This window comes from Stegostoma tigrinum, chromosome 2 (genome assembly GCF_030684315.1).
Source record: "Stegostoma tigrinum isolate sSteTig4 chromosome 2, sSteTig4.hap1, whole genome shotgun sequence".
Taxonomy (NCBI): Eukaryota; Metazoa; Chordata; class Chondrichthyes; order Orectolobiformes; family Stegostomatidae; genus Stegostoma; species Stegostoma tigrinum.
The window spans coordinates 90,805,466-90,830,878 of record NC_081355.1 but is presented as its reverse complement, the minus strand read 5'-3'; the positions used below and the strand labels follow the sequence as shown (position 1 = coordinate 90,830,878).

The 25,413-nt window shown below is 45.4% G+C and overlaps 1 protein-coding gene across 1 annotated transcript in view; it reads right to left on the bottom strand.

Moving 5' to 3' along the window:
• ino80c (INO80 complex subunit C) overlaps positions 1-25,413 on the bottom strand; it is a 45,380-nt gene that overhangs the window by 9,621 nt on the left and 10,346 nt on the right. The window contains exons 3-4 of the mRNA XM_059655457.1: positions 13,334-13,445; positions 7,111-7,178 (exon numbers count right to left, since the gene is read on the bottom strand). Of these exons, the coding sequence (XP_059511440.1) occupies positions 7,111-7,178; positions 13,334-13,445 (180 nt within the window). The remainder of the gene's footprint in view (positions 1-7,110; positions 7,179-13,333; positions 13,446-25,413) is intronic.

The following is a 25,413-nucleotide window of genomic DNA, read 5'->3' as shown; positions in this document are numbered from 1 at the left end:
CCATCGGGCAGTTACATGTCAACCACATTGAGTGGGTCAGGAGGCACACATAGACCATACCAGCTAAGCATGAGAAAGAATTAACCTGCAGATAGGGAGGAGACAAATGAGATTATTGGTAGAAGTTAAATAAACCAAGAAAAATTTTGCAAGAGGTCTCTTTGCAGAGGGTCAAATGCTTTGCACATGGGCCAAAGAGCCTGTCCTACCATGTCTGTGCCAACTACGATGCCATTCTAAACTAATCTCATCTGCCTGTAATGGTGCATATTGCTATATTTCCTGCTTGTTCATGTGTTGTCTAATGCCTCTTAAACGTTGCTCTGGTTCTGCCACCTCCACTGGCTGCATGTTCCAGGCACCTACCACACACTGTGTGGAAAAAAAACATCCTCACACACCTCCTTTAAATTTTTCTCCTCACACTTAAGTCTAGTCCCTAGTATTTAACATTTCCATCCATTTTTGGGAAAAGGACGCCCAACTATCCACCCTATCCACACCTTTCATAATTTTATATACTTTGATCAGGTGGCCTCTTGGCTTCTGGGCCTCTGATGTCCTACCAAAAACGTCACAATGTGTATGTACAATAATGTAAGCTGAGGAGGGAAGTAAAAACTGAAAGAATTTCAAAATCTAATAACAGTACCAGAAGTCCAGAATAATGCTCTGGAAATATGGCAACTGGTGGAATTTGATTCAGTTAATAAATCTAGAATATAAAGTTGGCTCAGCAGTGGAGCCTTGAAACACATTAAAAATCCATGTGGTTCACTAATATCCTTTTAGGGAAGGGATTTTTGCTATCCTTATCTGTTCTGGCCTGCACTGTCTTTTTTAAAAACTTATTTAATGGGGGATACAGGCATCAGTGGCTAAGCCAGCATTTGTTGCCGATCCCCAAATATCATTTTTTCAATTCATTTTTGTGGGATATGGGTTTCGCTGGCTGGCCAGCATTTACTGCCTATGCCTAGTTGCCCATAAGGTGGTGATGAGCTGCCTTTCTGAATTGTTGCAGCTCCTGCTGTGGGTTGACCCACAATCCCTTTAATGAGGCAATTCCAGGATTTTGACCCAGCAACAGTGAAGGAACGGCAATACATTTTCAACTCAGGATGGTAAATGGCTTGGAAGGGAACTTCAAGATGGTGGCGTTTTCATGTATCTGCTGCTCTTAGCCTTCTAAATTGAGGTGGTCATGGGCTTGGAAGGCACTGTCTGATGATCTTTGGTGAATTTTTGCAGTGCATCTTGTAAATAATACACACTGCTGCTACTGAGCATCAGTGGTGAAGGGAGTGTATGCTTGTGGATGTAGTGCCAATCAAGTGTGCTGCTTCATCCTGGATGTCAAGCTTCTTGAGTGCTGTTTGAACTGCGTGGCTCTCTAGATCATTTCAGATGGCAGTTACATGTCTATAGGTTACTGTAGATCAGAAATGACATGCAGGCCAGAACAGATAAGGATGGCAAAAATCCATTCCCTAAAAGGATATTAGTGAACCACATGGATTTTTAATGTGTTTCAAGGATCCACTGCTGAGACCAACTTTATATTCTAGATTTATTAACTGAATCAAATTCCACCAGTTGCCATATTTCCAGAGCATTATTCTGGACTTCTGGTACTGTTATTAGATTAGTAATCCACAACAATCTATAAAAACAGATAAATGCGAAAAATGAATGATATAAAAGAGAAAGGTTTCAGCTAAGTTCTTACGGTCTTTTGCTTCCAATGATCAACTTTCGTTCTTGTACAGACGCGCGCGCGCACACACACACACACACACACACACACACACACACCCGGGCCAGGTGGGACTTGAATCTGGACCTCCTGGTTCAGGAGGTAGGATCACTACCACTGTATCACAAGGGCCTATTTTCACTCTTGTATGCTGTCTTGTACCCTGTCCCTTGCTCTTGCTAGGGTAGAGCTCAAATGATCACTGATTTTGAGGGCACTATTACGATCTCCCTGGAGGTAGATAAGGTTTAAAAAGAAATTCAAACTTCCATCTAATAACAGAATGAATGACATCAAAATTTTACATCTGAATAATAAACGACTAAAAGCACTATTAACTGAACACTATTTTCTTTTTGTGGCAACTTATATTTTAAGCTAATAAGAACATCATTCCCCTTTTATATTTAACATCTATTAAACACATCATTGAATTTTTAAAAATGTCTACAGTTCCTCTCAGCTTTCAACAGGTTCCTGTATCCCCGTTTCATTGAGTAGTAATTTGAAGTGGCCATCTCTATCACTTTTCTTCCTTTTTGAAAAAATTCTTCAATCCTTCACTAGCAATAAAGGTGATCCTTCTTCCCACAGGCCACATCAGGACATATCTGCTCAAAACAGCAGAAAGCTGCAGGTTGTGTTGCTTTGATGAGAGACTGTCTCTGTCCCATATCCACACGTTGTAGCTCGGAGTCAAGCAGATTTTCTCTCTACTGACTGCACAGAACTTCTATTGTCAATCTGTAACATTTGCAAGGAATCCTGATATCATAAATTACTTCCTTTTCCCTCTTCCCCATGGCAGTTTTTTAAAATTTCACTCATGGGATTTTGGTATAGTAGCTGGCTAACATTTGTTGCCCATCAACAGTCACCCTGAGAAATGTGATAAGCTGCCTCCTTACACCACTGCAGTCCATTTGGTAACAGTTAATACAACTGAGTGGCTTGTTTGGCCATTTTACAGGGCAGTTACAGGTCACTGACACAAAATAATAAAAAAAGGAGACAAAACTGATTCTATAGTAATGGAGCAATATATAATATTGAATAGAATAACACAGTTAGGAAGAAAATATGAAAGAGCTTAACCAACAGGAGTGTAGATAAATCACTATTCCCAGAGGAAATATTTCAGGCTAAGTGAAGCAAGGGAAAAAACAGCTGATTCTCTAACAATCATTATCCAATTCTCTCTGGCTGTAGGCATAATGCTGGAGGTTTGCACGATTACTTAGTTGTCAGCTTCCATCTCATGAGACAATGTTTGTGCTGAGGTGGTCAAATATGTGCTAGGCATTGCCTGAACCATACCAGGCAGTCTCTGCCACATCTTCCATAGAGATAGCAGTGGGTTGAAAAGCTGCTTGCCTCAGTTTTCTCTGGTTCCTCTTCTTGGTCGGATGAACTGCTCCCCTTTCCCAATGTCGCTCCAAAAAGTTGAATACTGTATACTGCTGTTAAAAAGTGTGAAAGAGATAGCCCAAGTAATTACAGACCAGATAGTTGGTTGCCCTTGGTGGTGGGAAAATTATTGGAAAATGGACGGTAAATATAAAATTCAACATGTAGAAAGGCATGGTTAGTGAACATAGACTTGGTAGCACTGAACTTTTTGTTTATAAATGAAGCGTTGATGAGAATTTTGCATTTGATGTAATCCATATGGATTTAGGAAAACTCTTGATAAGGTCACAAACTTCAGATTAGTTGGAAATGTAAAAGCTCATGGAATCTCAGGAAAATGGCAATTTGGATCCAAAAGGGAAATGGTGGATGTTTTTTTCTGTGACAGGGAGGTTGTTTTCAGCAGTATTCATGATATGAATTAACCATTTAGATGTAAATAGAACAGAAGTTATTTAGAGGTTTGCAGATGAGATGATAATTGGCTGCGTCTTTGTAAACTAGAGACTACAGGTTATTATTGAAGGAATGGGCATGAAAGTAGCAAGTGAAATTTGACCGAGTATCAAACAATATACAATAAACTGTAGGATATCAAGTAGAATGGAGGACATACAGTCCTTAGACTGCCTGCCCACAGATCTTGAACATGGCAGGACAGACAGATAAGATGTAGACGACAACAAATGCAGCACTTTCTTTTATTTGGCAAGGCATGCGTGCAAGGGCAAGCAGGCTTTGCCAGAACTACATAAAGATACCAATTATGCCATTGTTAGAGTGCTATGTGCCATTCTGGTACATTATAGGAAGAATGTGTCAGTTTGGATAAAGTGTAACAGGGCTCAAAATGTTAAATCTACTTTCTCTCCACTGATGTCACCAAACCTGCTGCCTTTCTCCAGCAATTTCTGTTTTTGTTATAAGAAAATTATGATTGCTTTAGAGAGGATGCAGAGATGACTTACATAGGTGATACCGGTAATTATAATAATGCAAAAAGAATGGACAGCCTGATCAATTTTCCTGTGGAATTGAAAAGGATGAGGGAAGAACTGATTGAAATGTATGGAGAAGTTAAACTTGTAAAAACTTACAGAGCTGAAATACTTAATTCGAAGTTGACAGATTATTAAAAGACTGAGAATGTCTAAGCATTCGATGTAGACAGTATACATGCAAGACAACTTTACAGACAAAACGGGGAAGAAGCAATTAAGTTGAATCTAAAGATTTAAGATAGAACGATAGTTTCTCTGTATCTGAAACACTATCAAGTGATAATATTGAGAAACAGATGCAACTTCATTTTGCTGTTTGTTTGAAAGGCCTGTTCTATAATTTGGTAGCTTGCTTTATTTTACCATTTTCCTTTTGTGTAATAAACTTCTATTTTATTAAAGAAATCTGCAGCCATTTGTGCTTATATTTCAGTGAATTAACTCTGCCTCTAAAAAAGAATCTATCCAGACAGATTTCATTCTGGGATCTGACTTGTTCATCAGTAGAATCAGCTGGGATCATAACAAATTATAAAGATTAGGAAACAGTTGAGATAAATCTCAGGAGTGGGAATCTGGGACTTGGAAAGCATGGTACAGACAGAAAACACATCATATTTAATATAAACTGCATTGCCATAAAATCCAAGGCCATGGAATAAACGTTGGAAAACTGGATTATGTTGGTCTCTCAGCTGGTAACAACGTGTTTAGTCAACTAACATATGCTATAACTTTCTGTTTGAAAACTGCACCTTCTAAACATGAATTCAAATAGCTAATTTGCATCTTTGCACATTAACAAGACAGGTCTTGTATTATGCCACTGCTATGTATAAAAGTTAAAAGATAAACTACAATTTGGCCAGCATTTTAATTTACTCACATTAAGTTTGCTTCTTTGCTTCAATGACAAAGAATAGAGCTTTATTTTCTTGCATACAGTGAATGAATTAGAAACATTTAAAACTAACACTTGTGCATTTCATTTCCCGTTAATTTGCAAGGCAATGGCTCAGAATGTAAAGACAATGACAGTCAAAAAGTTTATAAATCGGAGTTACAACAGCTCTCCCAGAATCTGTACCTGACAATTATGGTTTTGCTTGTATGCACCAGTACAATGCTTTGTTGTCAATGAGACATTTTGATGAAGGATGAAGAGGAAAACAAGGAAAGCATGTTTTAGCCAACAGCATTTGGATATGAAAGCCATAAATAGTGCTGTTAAACATTAACAGTACAGAATTTTAAATTCTCAATAACCTCAGCATTTCTAATTGAAGTCTTCCTGCTCTGTCTATATTCAAATAAAGATATGTTCAAGGACACCTGTAGAGCTTTGTTGGTGTTTGGTAGGTCTATGTACTATCTGGCGTTACCATACGAACCTGAAAGTTCCAGGTTCAAACTCTGGATAGTTGATCTCAGCTGTGGTAGCAGGTACGCAACCACAATCGTATTTATTATCCTGGGGCAGGGAGGGAAGATCAGACAGAACCTCTTTCAATATACAGTTCAGTTGTGTGAGCGAGTGAGTAGGCGAAGTAAAGTCAGAATTATACTTAATTGTGATAGCACATTCACTCTGTTGGTATATGTTGATTATAGAGGGGGTAATGCCAGTACCACTGCAACAGAACACAGAGACAGTTATGCCTCAGAGATGATACAAAAAAATTGGAATTTTAAAAAAAAATCCAAATTAAGTTAGAGCAAGAACATAATATGTTTCTTCACTACAATACGCCACAGTAGGAGTTGAGTAGAAGTTCCTCACAACAAGTCACTTGATAGAAGTTTTCGCCTCTCTCTTTGTATTGGTACAAATTCTAAAGTCCTATGTAGTTTTTTAAAAATTCATTCACGGGGTGTGGGTGTGACTGGCTAGACCAACATTTATTGCCCATCCCTAATAGCCCAGAGGGCAGTTCAGAGTCAACCACATTGCTGTGGGTTTGGTGTCACATAGGGCAGACCATGTAAGGATGGCAGTTTGGTTCCCTAAAAGGACATTAGTAACCAGATCTTTTTTTCTAACAATCAACAATGGTTTCATGGTCACCATAAGACTCTTAATTCCAGATGTCTGTTAAATTACAATTCCACCATTTGCTGTGGTGGGATTTGAACTCCGTACAAAAGAACATTGCCTGGCCGTCCAGATTAATAATCTAGCAATAATATCACTAGGCAATCACCTCCCCTAAATTATGTAATTTATAGGCTGTGAAGAAAAATTATGAAAAACAACTCATGCTGAGTCATTGATGGTTTGCTTCAGCTTAAATCCTTCTATGGCCTTGTTCATCCCCATCTGAGTAACATCCTTGATTGTGACCTCTCAAACACTGTTCCTTTGCTGTCAGCCTTGAGCATCCCTTCTACCAGCAGCCATTCAACCAATCAGAACCTACTTAGAAATCTCTCGACCTCCTTCAATCAAGCTTCTGGTCATTGACAATCTATTTCTTTTAGAGTTAGACAGGTACTGCACAGAAGCAGACCAGTCAATCCAACACATCCATGTCCAACAGCGATCTCAAATTAATCTAGTCCCATTTACTAGCATTTGGCCCATATCCCTCCGAACCCTTCCTCATATACCTATCCAGATGCCTTTTAAATGCTGTAATTGTACCTGCCTTTATAACCTCCTCTAGCAGCTCATTCCATACACGCACCACTCTCTTGTTTAGATTTCTTTTTATTCCCCTTGTACTTTCAAAGTTGCTAGAGCACTTTTACTTTAAAAGGCACCACACTAATACAACTTGCTGCTGATGTATAATTCAAAACAAAAGAATGCTCGCAGATTAACACAGTAAACAGCAGTAGAGAGTGTGAGGATAGTGTTCAAAAGGTAACTGCAGTCTAATTTTCAAGAATTTAATGCTTGCATAAAGTTAACTAAGTGCAATAAAAATATTGTACCATACTTACAGGAAGTCCTGAAATATCTGAGTATTTTTTGGCTGGTTTAAAGGAAGGAAGAGCATCAATGCTGGAATCTGAAGATTTTAAGAGGAAACAAAATGGAATTGGTTGTTACCAAGATTGACATCTGACTAGGCAAAAATTTAGAATCTTTTAACCAGAAAGAAAAATTATACATGACCATTATCTATGGAATTCCATCTTTTGGAAATAATAGTAATTGCTCAAATTAATTAGATGTAGCGTACCAGCAAAACTAGAGGACTTATTTCTGGAAGTAAAGAATATACAACTATTGAGACTACTCACGCCCAATAAGTAATCATATTTTAATTAACAAATGGACATAATGGATCTCGCAAACTAAAGTTTGCTACTCCAACATACTATAACTACACTAATCCCTATAATACTACTTACAATATTCTTATAATTCACAGTAGAACTATGATAGAAACTGATTCGCACAAATACAAAAGTGGCTGTCATTACTGTCAAATTAATATTTTGTGCAGCACTTGTTAAATCCAAACTTTTCATGTTACAGGAATTATATTAAGAGCTGTGTATTAAAGATTTGGTCCTCAGATATTCAAAGCAAATTGAATCTGAAGAACATTCAGGTGAAGTCTGATCAGTGGCAAGTGACACTGTTTGGCACTTACATGACAACAATGACCACATCCAACGAAAGCAAATCTAACCAACACCCACTGAGATTCAATGACATCATTATTATTGAATTCCACACTATTAGCTTTCTTCAGATTACTTTTGATCAGAAAGGCAACAGAGTCAGCTTAATAAATACTATAGTTACAAGCGTAGATGGTATTCTGTGAATTGCATGAATCCCAAAAATATGTCGCTATTTGCAAGGTACAAGTCAAGAGAGTGACAGAAAAATCTTCATTTGCTTGGGCATCAACTGCAATAATTTACAAGGCTTCTTCAAAGCATCTTTCAAACTTTGAGCCTTTATCAAAGGAAGGGGGTAGCCAACAAATGGAAACTCAACAATCTGCTAATGTCTTTCAGTCACATCACGATAGGTTGGAGCTATACAAGCAATCCTTCACTACTGCTGAATCAAAATCCTGGAACACTTTTCAGAAGAGCACTCTGGATTTACCTGTAACACACAGACTGCAGTTGTTCAGGAAGGTGGTTTACCACCACTTTCTCAAAGGCAATTAGAACAATAAATAGTATCAGAGATAATGGGAACTGCAGATGCTGGAGATTCCAAGATAATAAAATGTGAGGCTGGATGAACACAGCAGGCCAAGCAGCATCTCAGGAGCACAAAAGCTGACGTTTCGGGCCTAGACCCTTCATCAGAGAGGGGGATGGGGGGAGGGAACTGGAATAAATAGGGAGAGAGGGGGAGGCGGACCGAAGATGGAGAGTAAAGAAGATAGGTGGAGAGAGTATAGGTGGGGAGGTAGGGAGGGGATAGGTCAGTCCAGGGAAGACGGACAGGTCAAGGAGGTGGGATGAGGTTAGTAGGTAGCCGGGGGTGCGGCTTGGGGTGGGAGGAAGAACCAGTTAGGGAGGCAGAGACAGGTTGGACTGGTTTTGGGATGCAGTGGGTGGGGGGGAAGAGCTGGGCTGGTTGTGTGGTGCAGTGGGGGGAGGGGATGAACTGGGCTGGTTTAGGGATGCAGTGGGGGAAGGGGAGATTTTGAAACTGGTGAAGTCCACATTGATACCATATGGCTGCAGGGTTCCCAGGCGGAATATGAGTTGCTGTTCCTGCAACCTTCGGGTGGCATCATTGTGGCAGTGCAGGAGGCCCATGATGGACATGTCATCAAGAGAATGGGAGGGGGAGTGGAAATGGTTTGCGACTGGGAGGTGCAGTTGTTTGTTGCGAACTGAGCGGAGGTGTTCTGCAAAGCGGTCCCCAAGCCTCCGCTTGGTTTCCCCAATGTAGAGGAAGCCGCACCGGGTACAGTGGATGCAGTATACCACATTGGCAGATGTGCAGGTGAACCTCTGCTTAATGTGGAATGTCATCTTGGGGCCTGGGATGGGGGTGAGGGAGGAGGTGTGGGGACAAGTGTAGCATTTCCTGCGGTTGCAGGGGAAGGTGCCGGGTGTGGTGGGGTTGGAGGGCAGTGTGGAGCGAACAAGGGAGTCACGGAGAGAGTGGTCTCTCCGGAAAGCAGACAGGGGAGGGGATGGAAAAATGTCTTGGGTGGTGGGGTCGGATTGTAAATGGCGGAAGTGTCGGAGGATAATGCGTTGTATCCGGAGGTTGGTAGGGTGGTGTGTGAGAACGAGGGGGATCCTCTTGGGGCGGTTGTGGCGGGGGCGGGGTGTGAGGGATGTGTCGCGGGAGATGCGGGAGACGCGGTCAAGGGCGTTCTCAATCACCGTGGGGGGAAAGTTGCGGTCCTTAAAGAACTTGGACATCTGGGATGTGCGGGAGTGGAATGTCTTGTCGTGGGAGCAGATGCGGCGGAGGCGGAGGAATTGGGAATAGGGGATGGAATTTTTGCAGGAGGGTGGGTGGGAGGAGGTGTATTCTAGGTAGCTGTGGGAGTCGGTGGGCTTGAAATGGACATCAGTTACAAGCTGGTTGCCTGAGATGGAGACTGAGAGGTCCAGGAAGGTGAGGGATGTGCTGGAGATGGCCCAGGTGAACTGAAGGTTGGGGTGGAAGGTGTTGGTGAAGTGGATGAACTGTTCGAGCTCCTCTGGGGAGCAAGAGGCGGCGCCGATACAGTCATCAATGTACCGGAGGAAGAGGTGGGGTTTGGGGCCTGTGTAGGTGCGGAAGATGGACTGTTCCACGTAACCTACAAAGAGGCAGGCATAGCTGGGGCCCATGCGGGTGCCCATGGCCACCCCCTTGGTCTGTAGGAAGTGGGAGGAGTCAAAAGAGAAGTTGTTGAGTGTGAGGACGAGTTCCGCTAGGCGGATGAGAGTGTCGGTGGAGGGGGCCTGGTCGGGCCTGCGGGACAGGAAGAAGCGGAGGGCCTTGAGGCCATCTCCATGCGGAATGCAGGTGTACAGGGACTGGACGTCCATGGTGAATATGAGGTGTTGGGGGCCAGGGAATTGGAAGTCCTGGAGGAGGTGGAGGGCGTGGGTGGTGTCACGGACATAGGTGGAGAGTTCCTGGACCAAAGGGGAGAAAATGGAGTCCAGATAGGTGGAGATGAGTTCAGTGGGGCAGGAGCAGGCTGAGACGATGGGTCGACCGGGGCAGGCAGGTTTGTGGATTTTGGGAAGGAGATAGAAACGGGCCATGCGGGGTTGGGGAACAATGAGGTTGGAGGCTGTGGGTGGGAGGTCCCCTGAGGTGATGAGGTCATGAATGGTGTTGGAGATGATGGTTTGGTGCTCGGGTGTGGGGTCATGATCGAGGAGGCGGTAGGAGGTGGTGTCGGAGAGTTGGCGTCTGGCCTCGGCGATGTAGAGGTCAGTACGCCATACTACCACTGCGCCACCCTTGTCTGCGGGTTTGATGGTGAGGTTGGGGTTGGAGCGGAGGGAGCGGAGGGCTGCCCGTTCTGCGGGGGAGAGGTTGGAGTGGGTGAGAGGGGTGGAGAGGTTGAGGCGGTTGATGTCTCGACGGCAGTTGGAGATGAAGAGGTCGAGGGAGGGTAGGAGGCCTGGGGGTGGTGTCCAGGAGGAGGACTTGTGTTGGAAGCGGGTGAAGGGGTCAGTGGAAGGAGGGTTAGGCTCCCGGTTGAAGAAGTAGGCGTGGAGGCGAAGACGGCGGAAAAACTGCTCTATGTCCAACCGTGACTGGTATTCGTTGATGTGTGGTTGTAGGGGGACAAAGGTGAGCCCCTTGCTCAGGACTGACCGTTCGTCCTCAGTCAGTGGGAGCGTTGATGTGTGCTTGTAGGGGGACAAAGGTGAGCCCCTTGCTCAGGACTGACCGTTCGTCCTCAGTCAGTGGGAGGTCTGGGGGGATGGTAAAGATGCGGCAGGTTTCAGTGTGGCTGTCCTTTGGTCCAGGAACTCCCCACCTACGTCCGTGACACCACCCACACCCTCCACCTCCTCCAGGACTTCCAATTCCCTGGCCCCCAACACCTCATCTTCACCATGGACGTCCAGTCCCTATACACCTGCATTCCACATGCAGATGGCCTCAAGGCCCTCCGCTTCTTCCTGTCCCGCAGGCCCGACCAGTCCCCTTCCACCGACACCCTCATCCGCCTAGCCGAACTCGTCCTCACACTCAACAACTTCTCTTTTGACTCCTCCCACTTCCTACAGACTAAGGGGGTGGCCATGGGCACCCGCATGGGCCCCAGCTATGCCTGCCTCTTTGTAGGTTACGTGGAACAGTCCCTCTTCCGCACCTACACAGGCCCCAAACCCCACCTCTTCCTCCGGTACATTGATGACTGTATTGGCGCCGCCTCTTGCTCCCCAGAGGAGCTCGAACAGTTCATCCACTTCACCAACACCTTCCACCCCAACCTTCAGTTCACCTGGGCCATCTCCAGCACATCCCTCACCTTCCTGGACCTCTCAGTCTCCATCTCAGGCAACCAGCTCGTTACTGATGTCCATTTCAAGCCCACCGACTCCCACAGCTACCTAGAATACACCTCCTCCCACCCACCCTCCTGCAAAAATTCCATCCCCTATTCCCAATTCCTCCGCCTCCGCCGCATCTGCTCCCACGACAAGACATTCCACTCCCGCACATCCCAGATGTCCAAGTTCTTTAAGGACCGCAACTTTCCCCCCACGGTGATTGAGAACGCCCTTGACCGCGTCTCCCGCATCTCCCGCGACACATCCCTCACACCCCGCCCCCGCCACAACCGCCCCAAGAGGATCCCCCTCGTTCTCACACACCACCCTACCAACCTCCGGATACAACGCATTATCCTCCGACACTTCCGCCATTTACAATCCGACCCCACCACCCAAGACATTTTTCCATCCCCTCCCCTGTCTGCTTTCCGGAGAGACCACTCTCTCCGTGACTCCCTTGTTCGCTCCACACTGCCCTCCAACCCCACCACACCCGGCACCTTCCCCTGCAACCGCAGGAAATGCTACACTTGTCCCCACACCTCCTCCCTCACCCCCATCCCAGGCCCCAAGATGACATTCCACATTAAGCAGAGGTTCACCTGCACATCTGCCAATGTGGTATACTGCATCCACTGTACCCGGTGCGGCTTCCTCTACATTGGGGAAACCAAGCGGAGGCTTGGGGACCGCTTTGCAGAACACCTCCGCTCAGTTCGCAACAAACAACTGCACCTCCCAGTCGCAAACCATTTCCACTCCCCCTCCCATTCTCTTGATGACATGTCCATCATGGGCCTCCTGCACTGCCACAATGATGCCACCCGAAGGTTGCAGGAACAGCAACTCATATTCCGCCTGGGAACCCTGCAGCCATATGGTATCAATGTGGACTTCACCAGTTTCAAAATCTCCCCTTCCCCCACTGCATCCCTAAACCAGCCCAGTTCATCCCCTCCCCCCACTGCACCACACAACCAGCCCAGCTCTTCCCCCCCACCCACTGCATCCCAAAACCAGTCCAACCTGTCTCTGCCTCCCTAACCGGTTCTTCCTCTCCCCCATCCCTTCCTCCCACCCCAAGCCGCACCCCCAGCTACCTACTAACCTCATCCCACCTCCTTGACCTGTCCGTCTTCCCTGGACTGACCTATCCCCTCCCTACCTCCCCACCTACACCCTCTCCACCTATCTTCTTTACTCTCCATCTTCGGTCCGCCTCCCCCTCTCTCCCTATTTATTCCAGTTCCCTCCCCCCATCCCCCTCTCTGATGAAGGGTCTAGGCCCGAAACGTCAGCTTTTGTGCTCCTGAGATGCTGCTTGGCCTGCTGTGTTCATCCAGCCTCACATTTTATTATCTTAGAACAATAAATACTGGGCTTGTCAGTGATATTTACACCCAAGAACAAATAAGGAAAATAATTTTGTTGAAAGATAACTATTTCAAGTTTGAAGAAAAATAAATTTGTCCTTTAGGTTTCGTCAACGTATGTGCATCATTATTGCCTTTCATGGGTAAAAGATGCTTCTTTCAAGTTTAACATGCAATCTTTACCTGTTTTAAAATATAAATTTAGCACGAATTTGGAAGATTATAATGAACAGGCTGATGGTACAATCTGGAATAATGAAAATACATTGTAGAAGGTTGATATAATTATATGTGAATGTTGGATATATTTTAAAAGAAACATGAGCTAGCAAATACCACAAACTCACAGTTAGGATCATTCAGTTTCCATGGTAACATCCGCTCAGTAGCAAGAATTTGTTTCAGGTTTTTCCAAATGCGACTCTTCTTCCCAGCCCCTGCACCACCCATGCTAGAATGCTGAAAATGAAGATCCCAAAGACAAGGAGAAGGAGGTTAGATAGTTGTTTACTGCACTATTACTCTTAATGTAACTTTTTTCCCTAATCTGTGCAATTAGTATACTACTCCAACATGGATGTTTGGATCTACCAAAAATAACTCTGAACTTGTGCAGTTTTCTTATTAGATATAAATGAAGGGTTATATGGTTAGAGTTAATTCTATGCATTATCTGAATATAACAAAGCTCATATGCTGCAGTTTACAAACTCAAAAGATTCTATTCACATTCTTGCCTATCTAAAAGTGCTGTCCAAGCCAATATCCATAAGGTGAATCTGGCATGCAGTTATTGTATCAAATGTTGCATCAACATTGGTTCAAGGCAAAACCAAACTGAAATTAGTCAATTACTGGAGAGGACGTGTACATTTCAGAGCTATCAATGACTTTTTCCAATGTTGATTGGAAAACAGCTCACTGTCAGGTAACTGAATTTTTGAAGAAGGGTTGAGACCCGAAACCTCAGCTTTCCTGCTCCTCTGCTACTGCTTGGCCTGCTGTGCTCATACAGGTCTACACTTTGTTATCTTAAATTTCCACTGTTAGGTTATCATAGCTATACCCAAACATCCTTGCCAAGTGTGAAATTTGCCAAATTGCACAATTGTTCAGCCTTGCAGCTGGGACATTGTGAGGGACCACAGCCTTGTTTGTGTCCAGTGCCTTCAGCTGCTGCTTAAATTGTCACAAAGTCAAACTGCCTAGACATTAACAATCAAAAAGGATCAAAAAAAAGAAAGTAGATTGCTCTTTTGACATGAAGGGAACACCATGGATTACTCCTGCAAATATACAGAAAGGGATAAACTATAGGACTTCTCCAGCTTCAAAATCTCCCCTTCCCCTACCACATCCCAAAACCAGCCCAGTTCATCCCCTCCCCCCACTGCACCACACAACCAGCCCAGCTCTTCCCCTCCGCCCACTGCATCCCAAAACCAGTCCAACCTGTCTCTGCCTCCCTAACCTGTTCTTCCTCTACCCAGCCCTTCCTCCCACCCCAAGCCGCACCTCCATCTCCTACCTACTAACCTCATCCCACCTCCTTGACCTGTCCGTCTTCCCTGGACTGACCTATCCCCTCCCTACCTCCTCACCTATACTCTCCTCTCCACCTATCATGTTTTCTCTCCATCTTCGGTCCGCCTCCCCCTCTCTCCCTATTTATTCCAGAACCCTCACCCCATCCCACTCTCTGATGAAGGGTCTAGGCCCGAAACGTCAGCTTTTGTGCTCCTGAGATGCTGCTGGGCCTGCTGTGTTCATCCAGCCTCACATTTCATTATCTTGGATTCTCCAGCATCTGCAGTTCCCATTATCACTCACGCAACTATAGGACATTACTTTGTCATAACAGTGGTGAAAATATAGAACATCAATTTTAGACTTTCATTATCTGATTTTTATACTTTGGACTGAAATGGTTTCAAGAAGAAAAGCATAAAAATGACTGATCACAGACTGAACTAAGCTTTGTAATAAATAAAGAAACAGTAACTTATCTAAACTGAAATTAACTTTGTTTATTCAAATGGGACTGAAACTAGTTAACCAGATCCATACACCTTCATGTATTTTCACATGTTGAAGATAAAACACTGTTTGAGATTGTTCAGGTTAAAAACACAGAACTCAGACACTGGGATAGACAAAGTAACTGTATTTTACAGAACCACTTTTAGGTCGAGCAAGGGGATGGGTTTGAAACTGGAGAAAAGATTCTGTTCATCTCTCAAAGGATAAAGGACCCAATGATAAACACAAATGGGATAGAAAAAGACATAAATGGGAAAGAAACATCCAAACACTGAGAACGTAATTTTTTTTCAATTCATTATTGGATGAGCGTTCACTGGCTGGGCCAGCAATTATTGCCAATCAGTAGCTGCCCTTCAGGAGGTGATCTGTCCTCTTGAACTGCAGTCCATTTGGAATAGATGGATAGAGTTCCAGGATTTTGACCCATTGACACTGAAGGAACAGTGGAATATTTTTAAGTCAAGATGGCGACTAGCTTTGAGGAGAACATGCAGGTGGTGTTATTCCAACGTATCTGCTGCCATTATGCTTCTAGATGGTAGTGGTCTTGGCTTTGCAAGGTGCTTTCTAAGTAGACTTGGTGCTGGGGGCACACACTGCTGCCACTGAGCATAAATGGCAGAGGGAGCGAATATTTGTGCATGCATCAACCAAGCAGGCTGCTTTACCATGGATGGTGGCAAACTTGTGGTGTGTGTTCGGAACTACAATTGATCAGACAAATTAAGAATATTTCCTTCAAATCCTGACTTATGCCTTCTGGCTGGTGGGCAGGCCTTTGGGAATCTGGAGGTAAGTTAGTTGCTCCTGCATTCTTAGCCTTTTACTGCTCACATAGCTGCAGTTTTTATATGACATGTCCAGCTCACTTTCTGGTCAATATTAACTCCCAGGATGTTGACAGTGTAGGATTCAGTAATGGTAGTGCAATTAAATATCAAGGGCGATGGTTAGATTCTCACTTGTTAGAAATGGTCATTGTTTGGCACTTCTGTGACACAAATATTATTTGCCCCTGTCATACCAACTTGGATATTGTATATGACCAAATGCAGCAAGACCTGTACCTGAGTATTACTTCCATATCCAAGCAGTCATTAATGGTTCTGAACATTGGACAATCAACTTCCCCTCTTCTGACTTTATGACAAAGGGGAAAGTCATTGACAAAGCAGTTGAAGATGGTTGGGCCTAAGACGCTATGCTGAGGAACACCTACAGAAATGTCCTGGAGCTGTGACGATTGACAAACAATCACAACCACTTTTCTATATGGTGGGTATGGCTCAAATCTGCAGAGGGTTTGAACCCTATTTTCCATTGTTTCCAATTTTGCTAGGGTTCATTAAGGCCATATGTGACCTCGATATCAAGGGCAGTGACTCTGACCTCACCTCTGGAATTCAGCTCTTTTGTCCATATCTGTCAAGGCTACAATGAGTTTAGGAGCTGAGTGGACCTGACAGAAGAAAACTGGGTATTAGTTGGCTGGTTTTTCTTTTATTCATTCATGGGATGCAGTCGTCACTGGCTAGGGCTGCATTTATTGCCCATCCCTAAACAAAGCTGCACCACAGCATTGTTGATGATCCCTTCCATCTAATGACTGAAAGCAAATTAGGATGGGCCAATAATTATCCAGGTTGGGTTTGTCCTGCGTTTTGGTCTACAAGAAATACATGGGGCCATTTTCTAATGTCAGTGTTCTAGCTGTACTAAATGTGGCTAAAAGTTTTGAAGCATGTGTCTTCAGTACTATTGCTGGAATGTTATCAGGGCAATAGTCTTTTCTGTATCCAATGCCTCCAGCTGTTTCTCACTATCAAGTGGGGTAAGTTAAAACAACTGAAAATTGGCATCCGTGATACTAGGTAACTCTGGAAGAAGTTGAAATGGATCGTTTATTTGGCACTTTCGGCTGAAGATTGTTATTTATCTCTTGCACTGGATGTGCTGGGCACCCCACCATTATAGATATGTATACTAGTGGAGCCGCTTTTTAACTGTCCACTGTCATTCGTGACAGGACGTGGCAGGGTTACAGAGTTTAGATTACGTTCAAGGGTTGTGGAACCATTTAGCCCTGTCTATCATTTGCTGCTAACGCTCTTTGGCATGCAGGTAGGCCTGTTTTGTCGTTACACCAAGTCGATTTCTCATTTTTAGGGAAGCCTCATTCCATTCTTGGTATGCCTTCATACACTCTACATTGTTGATTCCTTGGCTTGACGGAAATGATCGAGATGGGGGTATGCAGGGGGATAAGAATGCAGATAGGATTGGAGTACAATTGTGCTGGTAACATCCCACAATGTCTCATGATTGGCTAGTCTTGAGCTTCTATATCTGTTCAAAGTCTATCCAATATTGCAAGGTGACAATGCAATGAAGGGCATCCTCAATGATAAGACAGCACTTTGTTTCTACAAGGACTGTCCTGTTGTGAATCTTGCCAATGTGTCATGGACAGGTGCATCTGTGGCAGGGGGATTGATAAGAATAAGAATTGATGAGAAAAAGTATTCTTTTTCTTTTTGCTAGTTCCCTCATCAACACCCCGATCTAGCAATGTCCTGCAGGACTCAACCAGCTTATTCAGGAGTGATGATACGGAGCCATCAGAGATAATGGGAACTGCAGATGCTGGAGATTCCAAGATAATAAAATGTGAGGCTGGATGAACACAGCAGGCCAAGCAGCATCTCAGGAGCACAAAAGCTGGCGTTTCGGGCCTAGACCCTTCATCAGAGAGGGGGATGGGGGGAGGGAACTGGAATAAATAGGGAGAGAGGGGGAGGCGGACCGAAGATGGAGAGTAAAGAAGATAGGTGGAGAGGGTGTAGGTGGGGAGGTAGGGAGGGGATAGGTCAGTCCAGGGAAGACGGACAGGTCAAGGAGGTGGGATGAGGTTAGTAGGTAGCTGGGGGTGCGGCTTGGGGTGGGAGGAAGGGATGGGTGAGAGGAAGAACCGGTTAGGGAGGCAGAGACAGGTTGGACTGGTTTTGGGATGCAGTGGGTGGGGGGGAAGAGCTGGGCTGGTTGTGTGGTGCAGTGGGGGGAGGGGATGAACTGGGCTGGTTGAGGGATGCAGTGGGGGAAGGGGAGATTTTGAAACTGGTGAAGTCCACATTGATACCATATGGCTGCAGGGTTCCCAGGCGGAATATGAGTTGCTGTTCCTGCAACCTTCGGGTGGCATCATGGTGGCAGTGCAGGAGGCCCATGATGGACATGTCATCAAGAGAATGGGAGGGGGAGTGGAAATGGTTTGCGACTGGGAGGTGCAGTTGTTTGTTGCGAACTGAGCGGAGGTGTTCTGCAAAGCGGTCCCCAAGCCTCCGCTTGGTTTCCCCAATGTAGAGAAAGCCGCACCGGGTACAGTGGATGCAGTATACCACATTGGCAGATGTGCAGGTGAACCTCTGCTTAATGTGGAATGTCATCTTGGGGCCTGGGATGGGGGTGAGGGAGGAGGTGTGGGGACAAGTGTAGCATTTCCTGCGGTTGCAGGGGAAGGTGCCGGGTGTGGTGGGGTTGGACTTCACCAGTTTCAAAATCTCCCCTTCCCCCACTGCATCCCTCAACCAGCCCAGTTCATCCCCTCCCCCCACTGCACCACACAACCAGCCCAGCTCTTCCCCCCCACCCACTGCATCCCAAAACCAGTCCAACCTGTCTCTGCCTCCCTAACCGGTTCTTCCTCTCACCCATCCCTTCCTCCCACCCCAAGCCGCACCCCCAGCTACCTACTAACCTCATCCCACCTCCTTGACCTGTCCGTCTTCCCTGGACTGACCTATCCCCTCCCTACCTCCCCACCTACACCCTCTCCACCTATCTTCTTTACTCTCCATCTTCGGTCCGCCTCCCCCTCTCTCCCTATTTATTCCAGTTCCCTCCCCCCATCCCCCTCTCTGATGAAGGGTCTAGGCCCGAAACGTCAGCTTTTGTGCTCCTGAGATGCTGCTTGGCCTGCTGTGTTCATCCAGCCTCACATTTTATTATACGGAGCCATCAGATGGGTGACTTCAATGTATGTCATCAACAGCATATTCCATACCTTCAGTGCTTCCTCCAAGTATTGTTTAGCATGGAGGAATGCTGATTCATCAGCCAAGGGGTAGCAGTAGATGATATCCTTGCCCATGTTTTACCTGATGCTATGACACTTTATGGATTCTGGAGTCAATGTCTAGGACTCCCAGGGCAAGTGTTTCCCAACCACACACCAGTGTGCTACTACCTCTGTCGGGTTTATTTTGCGCTGGGGCCTGACATACCCAGGAATATTGTTGTTTTTGTGTGGGACCTGGGACCACATGGAAGGAGTATGATTCTGCAATTATCACTATGTCAGACTGTTGCTTGACTAGTCTGAGAAAGCTCTCTCAATTTTGGCACTAACACACAAATATTCATAAGGAAGGCTCTGCAGAGTTGACAGGGCTGAGATTTGCCATTACTGTTTCTCGTATCTAGGTTGATACCAGGCAATCTGTCTAGTTTCATTCCACTTTTATTAAGACTTAAACGGTTGATGCCATTGAATGACCTGCTAAGCAATTTCAGAGAGTAAACCCCATTGCTGTAGGTTTGGAGTCACATTTGGTCAGACAGTGCAAGAATGCAGTTTTCCTTCTCAAAAAAGGACAGTAATGATACAGATGGGTTTTTACAAAAACCAACGATGGTTTAATAGTAATTATTTACAATTTGAAATGAAAAAAGTCTTATCAAATTCCATCATCTGGTATGTGGAATTCAAACCAATGTTCCCATAGTATTCCTTGGATCTCTGGATTACTACGCCATCACCTCCACCATAAGTCCCCCATATTCACAGTTGCATCTGATCAAGACATGCCTATCTAACTGCGGTCTCAGGTTAAAGCATAGCACTTCATGAACAATCTCAAGACTTCAAACTGTACTTCTATTACCCTTCTTTTTGTACAGAGTACAATCTTCTTTTTATTGTTACACACATGCTTGTGTAGGTTGGATGCCAGGGTTAGCAAATAATAAAATCACTTCCTTTCACTCAAGAAAATCTTGCTAATTGGGTCCCTATTTGTTTCTGGTTGACTAGTTAACTACATTTTAATTGGACTGATATATAACTGTATTAGTGAAAAAAGTATATTGAATCTTTGTTAGAGGAGTTGAAAGAAATAGTTAAGCCTGCTCAAGCCTCCTCACCTAGTCAGAACACACAAACTAAAAAAAATTACTATTCAAGGAGTGTTAAGGTATTCTTCAACAATGTCAAGTGACATTTTTAGAATCAAATATTCTTTAAATAGTTCTTGCAATTAGAAAGGCGACAAATTTAACTTTTTCCTCCCCACAATCAATATCAGCATTAAATATTCTGTTTAGCATAGAGCAAAACAAGATGCACGCTAGCTAAAATGAATGCCTTCAAGCCAGTATCAGGAAAAACACTACTGTACCAGTGAATAAATGTCACATGCATACAACATTAACTCTCTTGACAGCACAGTGAACTGATAACTGTACCACCATACAACACCACTCAGCTGCTCGCATTCTTTTCCACTGCCTGATTGAGTTGTAATCTAGTAAGCCCACATCAAATTCATGGACTTATTTCAGGCAATACCTTCTTCAGACCAGTACTAACAATATCTACTGAAAAAGTAGCCCAGGGTGAAGCATCAGCAAATAAAGGGCCAGCAGTCTGCCTTTGAGCAGAATATGTGGCTTGACAATATCTTCTTGTAAACGGTCAAGGAGAACTGCCTAAAAAAAAAATCACTGATTTCTGGGTTCTATATACAACAACTCAAAAATATAGATTTGGGAAGAAAAACACTAGACCTGAATACTGTCTTGCCTTTAAATTTCCTATTGAACCTCAATAATTAGATCAACAAAACTGAATTAAAATGGTTTTCACCATTGTGGATCCACACAATTTGCTTCAATTTACAAAGTTATGGAGTCAAGAGTTTTTACAGCATGGAAAGCAGTTCTTCAGCCCATGCCAGTCATCCAATAGCTATCTATTCTAATCCCATCTCCCAGCACTTAGACCATAGCCTTGGAGATTAGGATATTTCACGTGACCAGCTCAGATCTTCTTTAATGTTTTGAGGGTTCCCAACTCTATCAGCATTTCAGATAATGAGTTCCAGATAACCACAACCCTCTGGGTGAAAAAGTATTTCATCAAACCTCCTCTAAATCACTTAACCCTTACTTTAAAACAGCCCCCTGGTTATTGATCTCTCTGAAGGAAATGTTTCTCCCCATCCACTGTGTCTATGCACTTCGCAACACTATACACCTCAATCGGAGGCCCCAGACTTCTCTGCTCTAAGAAAAACAATTCCAGCCTGTCTAATTTCTCTTCACAGCCAAATTGTTCCAGCCCAGGCAACATCCTGGTGAATCCCATTTGCAGCCTCTCCAATACAATCACAGCCTTCCTATAACATGGTGACCAGAACTATATAGTACTGCAACTGTGGTCTAACTAACTAAGGTTGCATAACTCCCTTACTCTTGTACTAAATGCCTTGATTAACAAAGGCAAGCATCCCATATTAGTGATAACAAGGTGTAGAGCTGGAAGAACACAGCAGGCCAAGCAGCATCAGAGGAGCAGGAAAGCTGACGTTTGAGGTCTAGACCCTTTTCCAGCATCGGCAGTTCCTACTATCTCTACCGCGTATTAGTATCTCACCTTAACCATCTGGTCTACTTGTACTGCTACCTTTAAGGATCTATACATATGTACAGAGTCCTTCTGATCTTCTATTTCATAGGCTGCTGCAATTCAATGTGTACATCCTTGCCTTGTTAGCCCTCCCAAAAGAGCAGGGGGCATTAAATACAATTTGGCACTGTTCTGTCCATCTAGACCTTAATCAGCCTTCTCTATTGTGAATACAAACACAAAGTACTCATTTAAAAGCTTAGCTATGTCTTCCAGAGATAATGGGAACTGCAGATGCTGGAGAATCCAAGATAATAAAATGTGAGGCTGGATGAACACAGCAGGCCAAGCAGCATCTCAGGAGCACAAAAGCTGACGTTTCGGGCCTAGACCCTTCATCAGAGAGGGGGATGGGGTGAGGGTTCTGGAATAAATAGGGAGAGAGGGGGAGGCGGACCGAAGACGGAGAGAAAAGAAGATAGGTGGAGAGGAGAGTATAGGTGGGGAGGTAGGGAGGGGATAGGTCAGTCCAGGGAAGACGGACAGGTCAAGGAGGTGGGATGAGGTTAGTAGGTAGATGGGGGTGCGGCTTGGGGTGGGAGGAAGGGCTGGGTAGAGGAATTACAGGTTAGGGAGGCAGAGACAGGTTGGACTGGTTTTGGGATGCAGTGGGTGGAGGGGAAGAGCTGGGCTGGTTGTGTGGTGCAGTGGGGGGAGGGGACGAACTGGGCTGGTTTAGGGATGCGGTGGGGGAAGGGGAGATTTTGAAACTGGTGAAGTCCACATTGATACCATTAGGCTGCAGGGTTCCCAGGCGGAATATGAGTTGCTGTTCCTGCAACTTTCGGGTGGCATCATTGCGGCACTGCAGGAGGCCCATGATGGACATGTCATCTAAAGAATGGGAGGGGGAGTGGAAATGGTTTGCAACTGGGAGGTGCAGTTGTTTGTTGCAGACTGAGCGGAGGTGTTCTGCAAAGCGGTCCACAAGCCTCCACTTGATTTCCCCAATGTAGAGGAAGCCACACCGGGTACAGTGGATGCAGTATACCACATTGGCAGATGTGCAGGTGAACCTCTGCTTAATGTGGAATGTCATCTTGGGGCCTGGGATAGGGGTGAGGGAGGTGGTGTGGGAGGTGGTGTGGGGGCAAGTGTAGCATTTCCTGCGGTTGCAGGGGAAGGTGCCGGGTGTGGTGGGGTTGGAGGGCAGTGTGGAGCGAACAAGGGAGTCACGGAGAGAGTGGTCTCTCCGGAAAGCAGACAGGGGTGGGGATGGAAAAATGTCTTGGGTGGTGGGGTCGGATTGTAGATGGCGGAAGTGTCGGAGGATGATGCGTTGTATCCGGAGGTTGGTGGGGTGGTGTGTGAGAACGAGGGGGATCCTCTTTTGGCGGTTGTGGCAGGGATGAGTTGCGGGAAATGCGGTCAAGGGCGTTCTCGATCACTGTGGGGGGAAGGTTGCGGTCCTTGAAGAACTTGGACATCTGGGATGTGCGGGAGTGGAATGTCTTATCGTGGGAGCAGATGCGGCGGAGGCGGAGGAATTGGGAATAAGGGATGGAATTTTTGCAGGAGGGTGGGTGGGAGGAGGTGTATTCTAGGTAGCTGTGGGAGTCGGTGGGCTTGAAATGGACATCAGTAACGAGCTGGTTGCCTGAGATGGAGACTGAGAGGTCCAGGAAGGTGAGGGATGTGCTGGAGATGGCCCAGGTGAACTGAAGGTTGGGGTGGAAGGTGTTGGTGAAGTGGATGAACTGTTCGAGCTCCTCTGGGGAGCAAGAGGCGGCGCCAATACAGTCATCAATGTACCGGAGGAAGAGATGGGGTTTGGGGCCTGTGTAGGTGCGGAAGAGGGACTGTTCCACGTAACCTACAAAGAGGCAGGCATAGCTGGGGCCCATGCGGGTGCCCATGGCCACCCCCTTAGTCTGTAGGAAGTGGGAGGAGTCAAAAGAGAAGTTGTTGAGGGTGAGGACGAGTTCGGCTAGGCGGATGAGGGTGTCGGTGGAAGGGGACTGGTCGGGCCTGCGGGACAGGAAGAAGCGGAGGGCCGTGAGGCCATCTGCATGCGGAATGCAGGTGTATAGGGACTGGACGTCCGTGGTGAAGATGAGCTGTTGGGGGTCAGGGAATTGGAAGTCCTGGAGGAGGTGGAGGGCGTGGGTGGTGTCACGGACGTAGGTAGGGAGTTCCTGCACCAAAGGGGAGAAAATGGAGTCCAGATAGGTGGAGATGAGTTCGGTGGGGCAGGAGCAGGCTGAAACGATGGGTCGACCAGGGCAGGCAGGTTTGTGGATTTGGGAAGGAGATAGAAACGGGCCGTGCCAGGCTGTGGGTGGGAGGTGCCCTGAGGTGAGGAGGTCATGAATGGTGTTGGAGATGATGGTTTGGTGCTCGGGTGTGGGGTCATGATCGAGGGGGCGGTAGGTGGTGGTGTCGGAGAGTTGGCGTCTGGTTGCAGGAACAGCAACTCATATTCCGCCTGGGAACCCTGCAGCCTAATGGTATCAATGTGGACTTCACCAGTTTCAAAATCTCCCCTTCCCCCACCGCATCCCTAAACCAGCCCAGCTCTTCCCCTCTACCCACTGCATCCCAAAACCAGTCCAACCTGTCTCTGCCTCCCTAACATGTTCTTCCTCTCACCCATCCCTTCCTCCCACCCCAAGCCGCACCTCCATCTCCTACCTACTAACCTCATCCCACCTCCTTGACCTGTCCGTCTTCCCTGGACTGACCTATCCCCTCCCTACCTCCCCACCTATACTCTCCTCTCCACCTATCTTCTTTTCTCTCCGTCTTCGGTCCGCCTCCCCCTCTCTCCCTATTTATTCCAGAACCCTCACCGATGAAGGGTCTAGGCCCGAAACATCAGCTTTTGTGCTCCTATGTCTTCCAGCTCCACTTACAGATTTCCATCTTGGTCTCTAATGGCCCAAATGTTTCCCTAGTTATTCTCTTGCCCCTAGTATACTTATTGATCATCTCTGGATTTTCCTTAATACTGTGGCCAATTTTTTTTAAATGCCACCCCCCCTTTTCTTTTCATATTTTTTAATTAAGCAACTCCCCACACTTTCTATAACTGCTGTTTGCAGCTTCCAGTATCTATTGTAAGCATTTTTATTTCTTATTCAAACCTCTACATCCCCTAACATCTACAGTTCTCTATTCTTGTTGCTCCCGTCATTCACCTTTATCGAAAGGTATTGGTCCTGAACTCTCACTATTACTCTAAGAATGTCTCCCACTACTCTGATGTCGATTTTCCTGCCAGTAATTCCTGCTCATGTGCCTTATTTGCAACATTCTTTGCATTAAAATAAATGCAATCTAGCCTTGCCATGCTCCATTGGGCCTTAATTTGACTAGATTTGCACTGCCTTCTTGTTTGATTTGGTACTTCTACATCTGACTGTGCATCATCCCTTACTGTACCTCTGCTCCTCAAATTAGTTTCAATTCCCCACGAATTGTTGCAGCAAGCCTCCCAACAAGTATACTGCTCCCCTGCAGGTTAGAAATGAACCCAGTGATCTAGGAATATAAAGCCTCCCTTTTGCTCCGGGTCTTCAGCCATGTATTCAACTGTTCTATCTGCCTACACTCACTAGCACTTGTCACTGACAGTAATCCAGAGATTACAATGTTTGACATTCTGATTTTTTTTTTAAATCTGCCACCTAGCTCCAAAAGTTC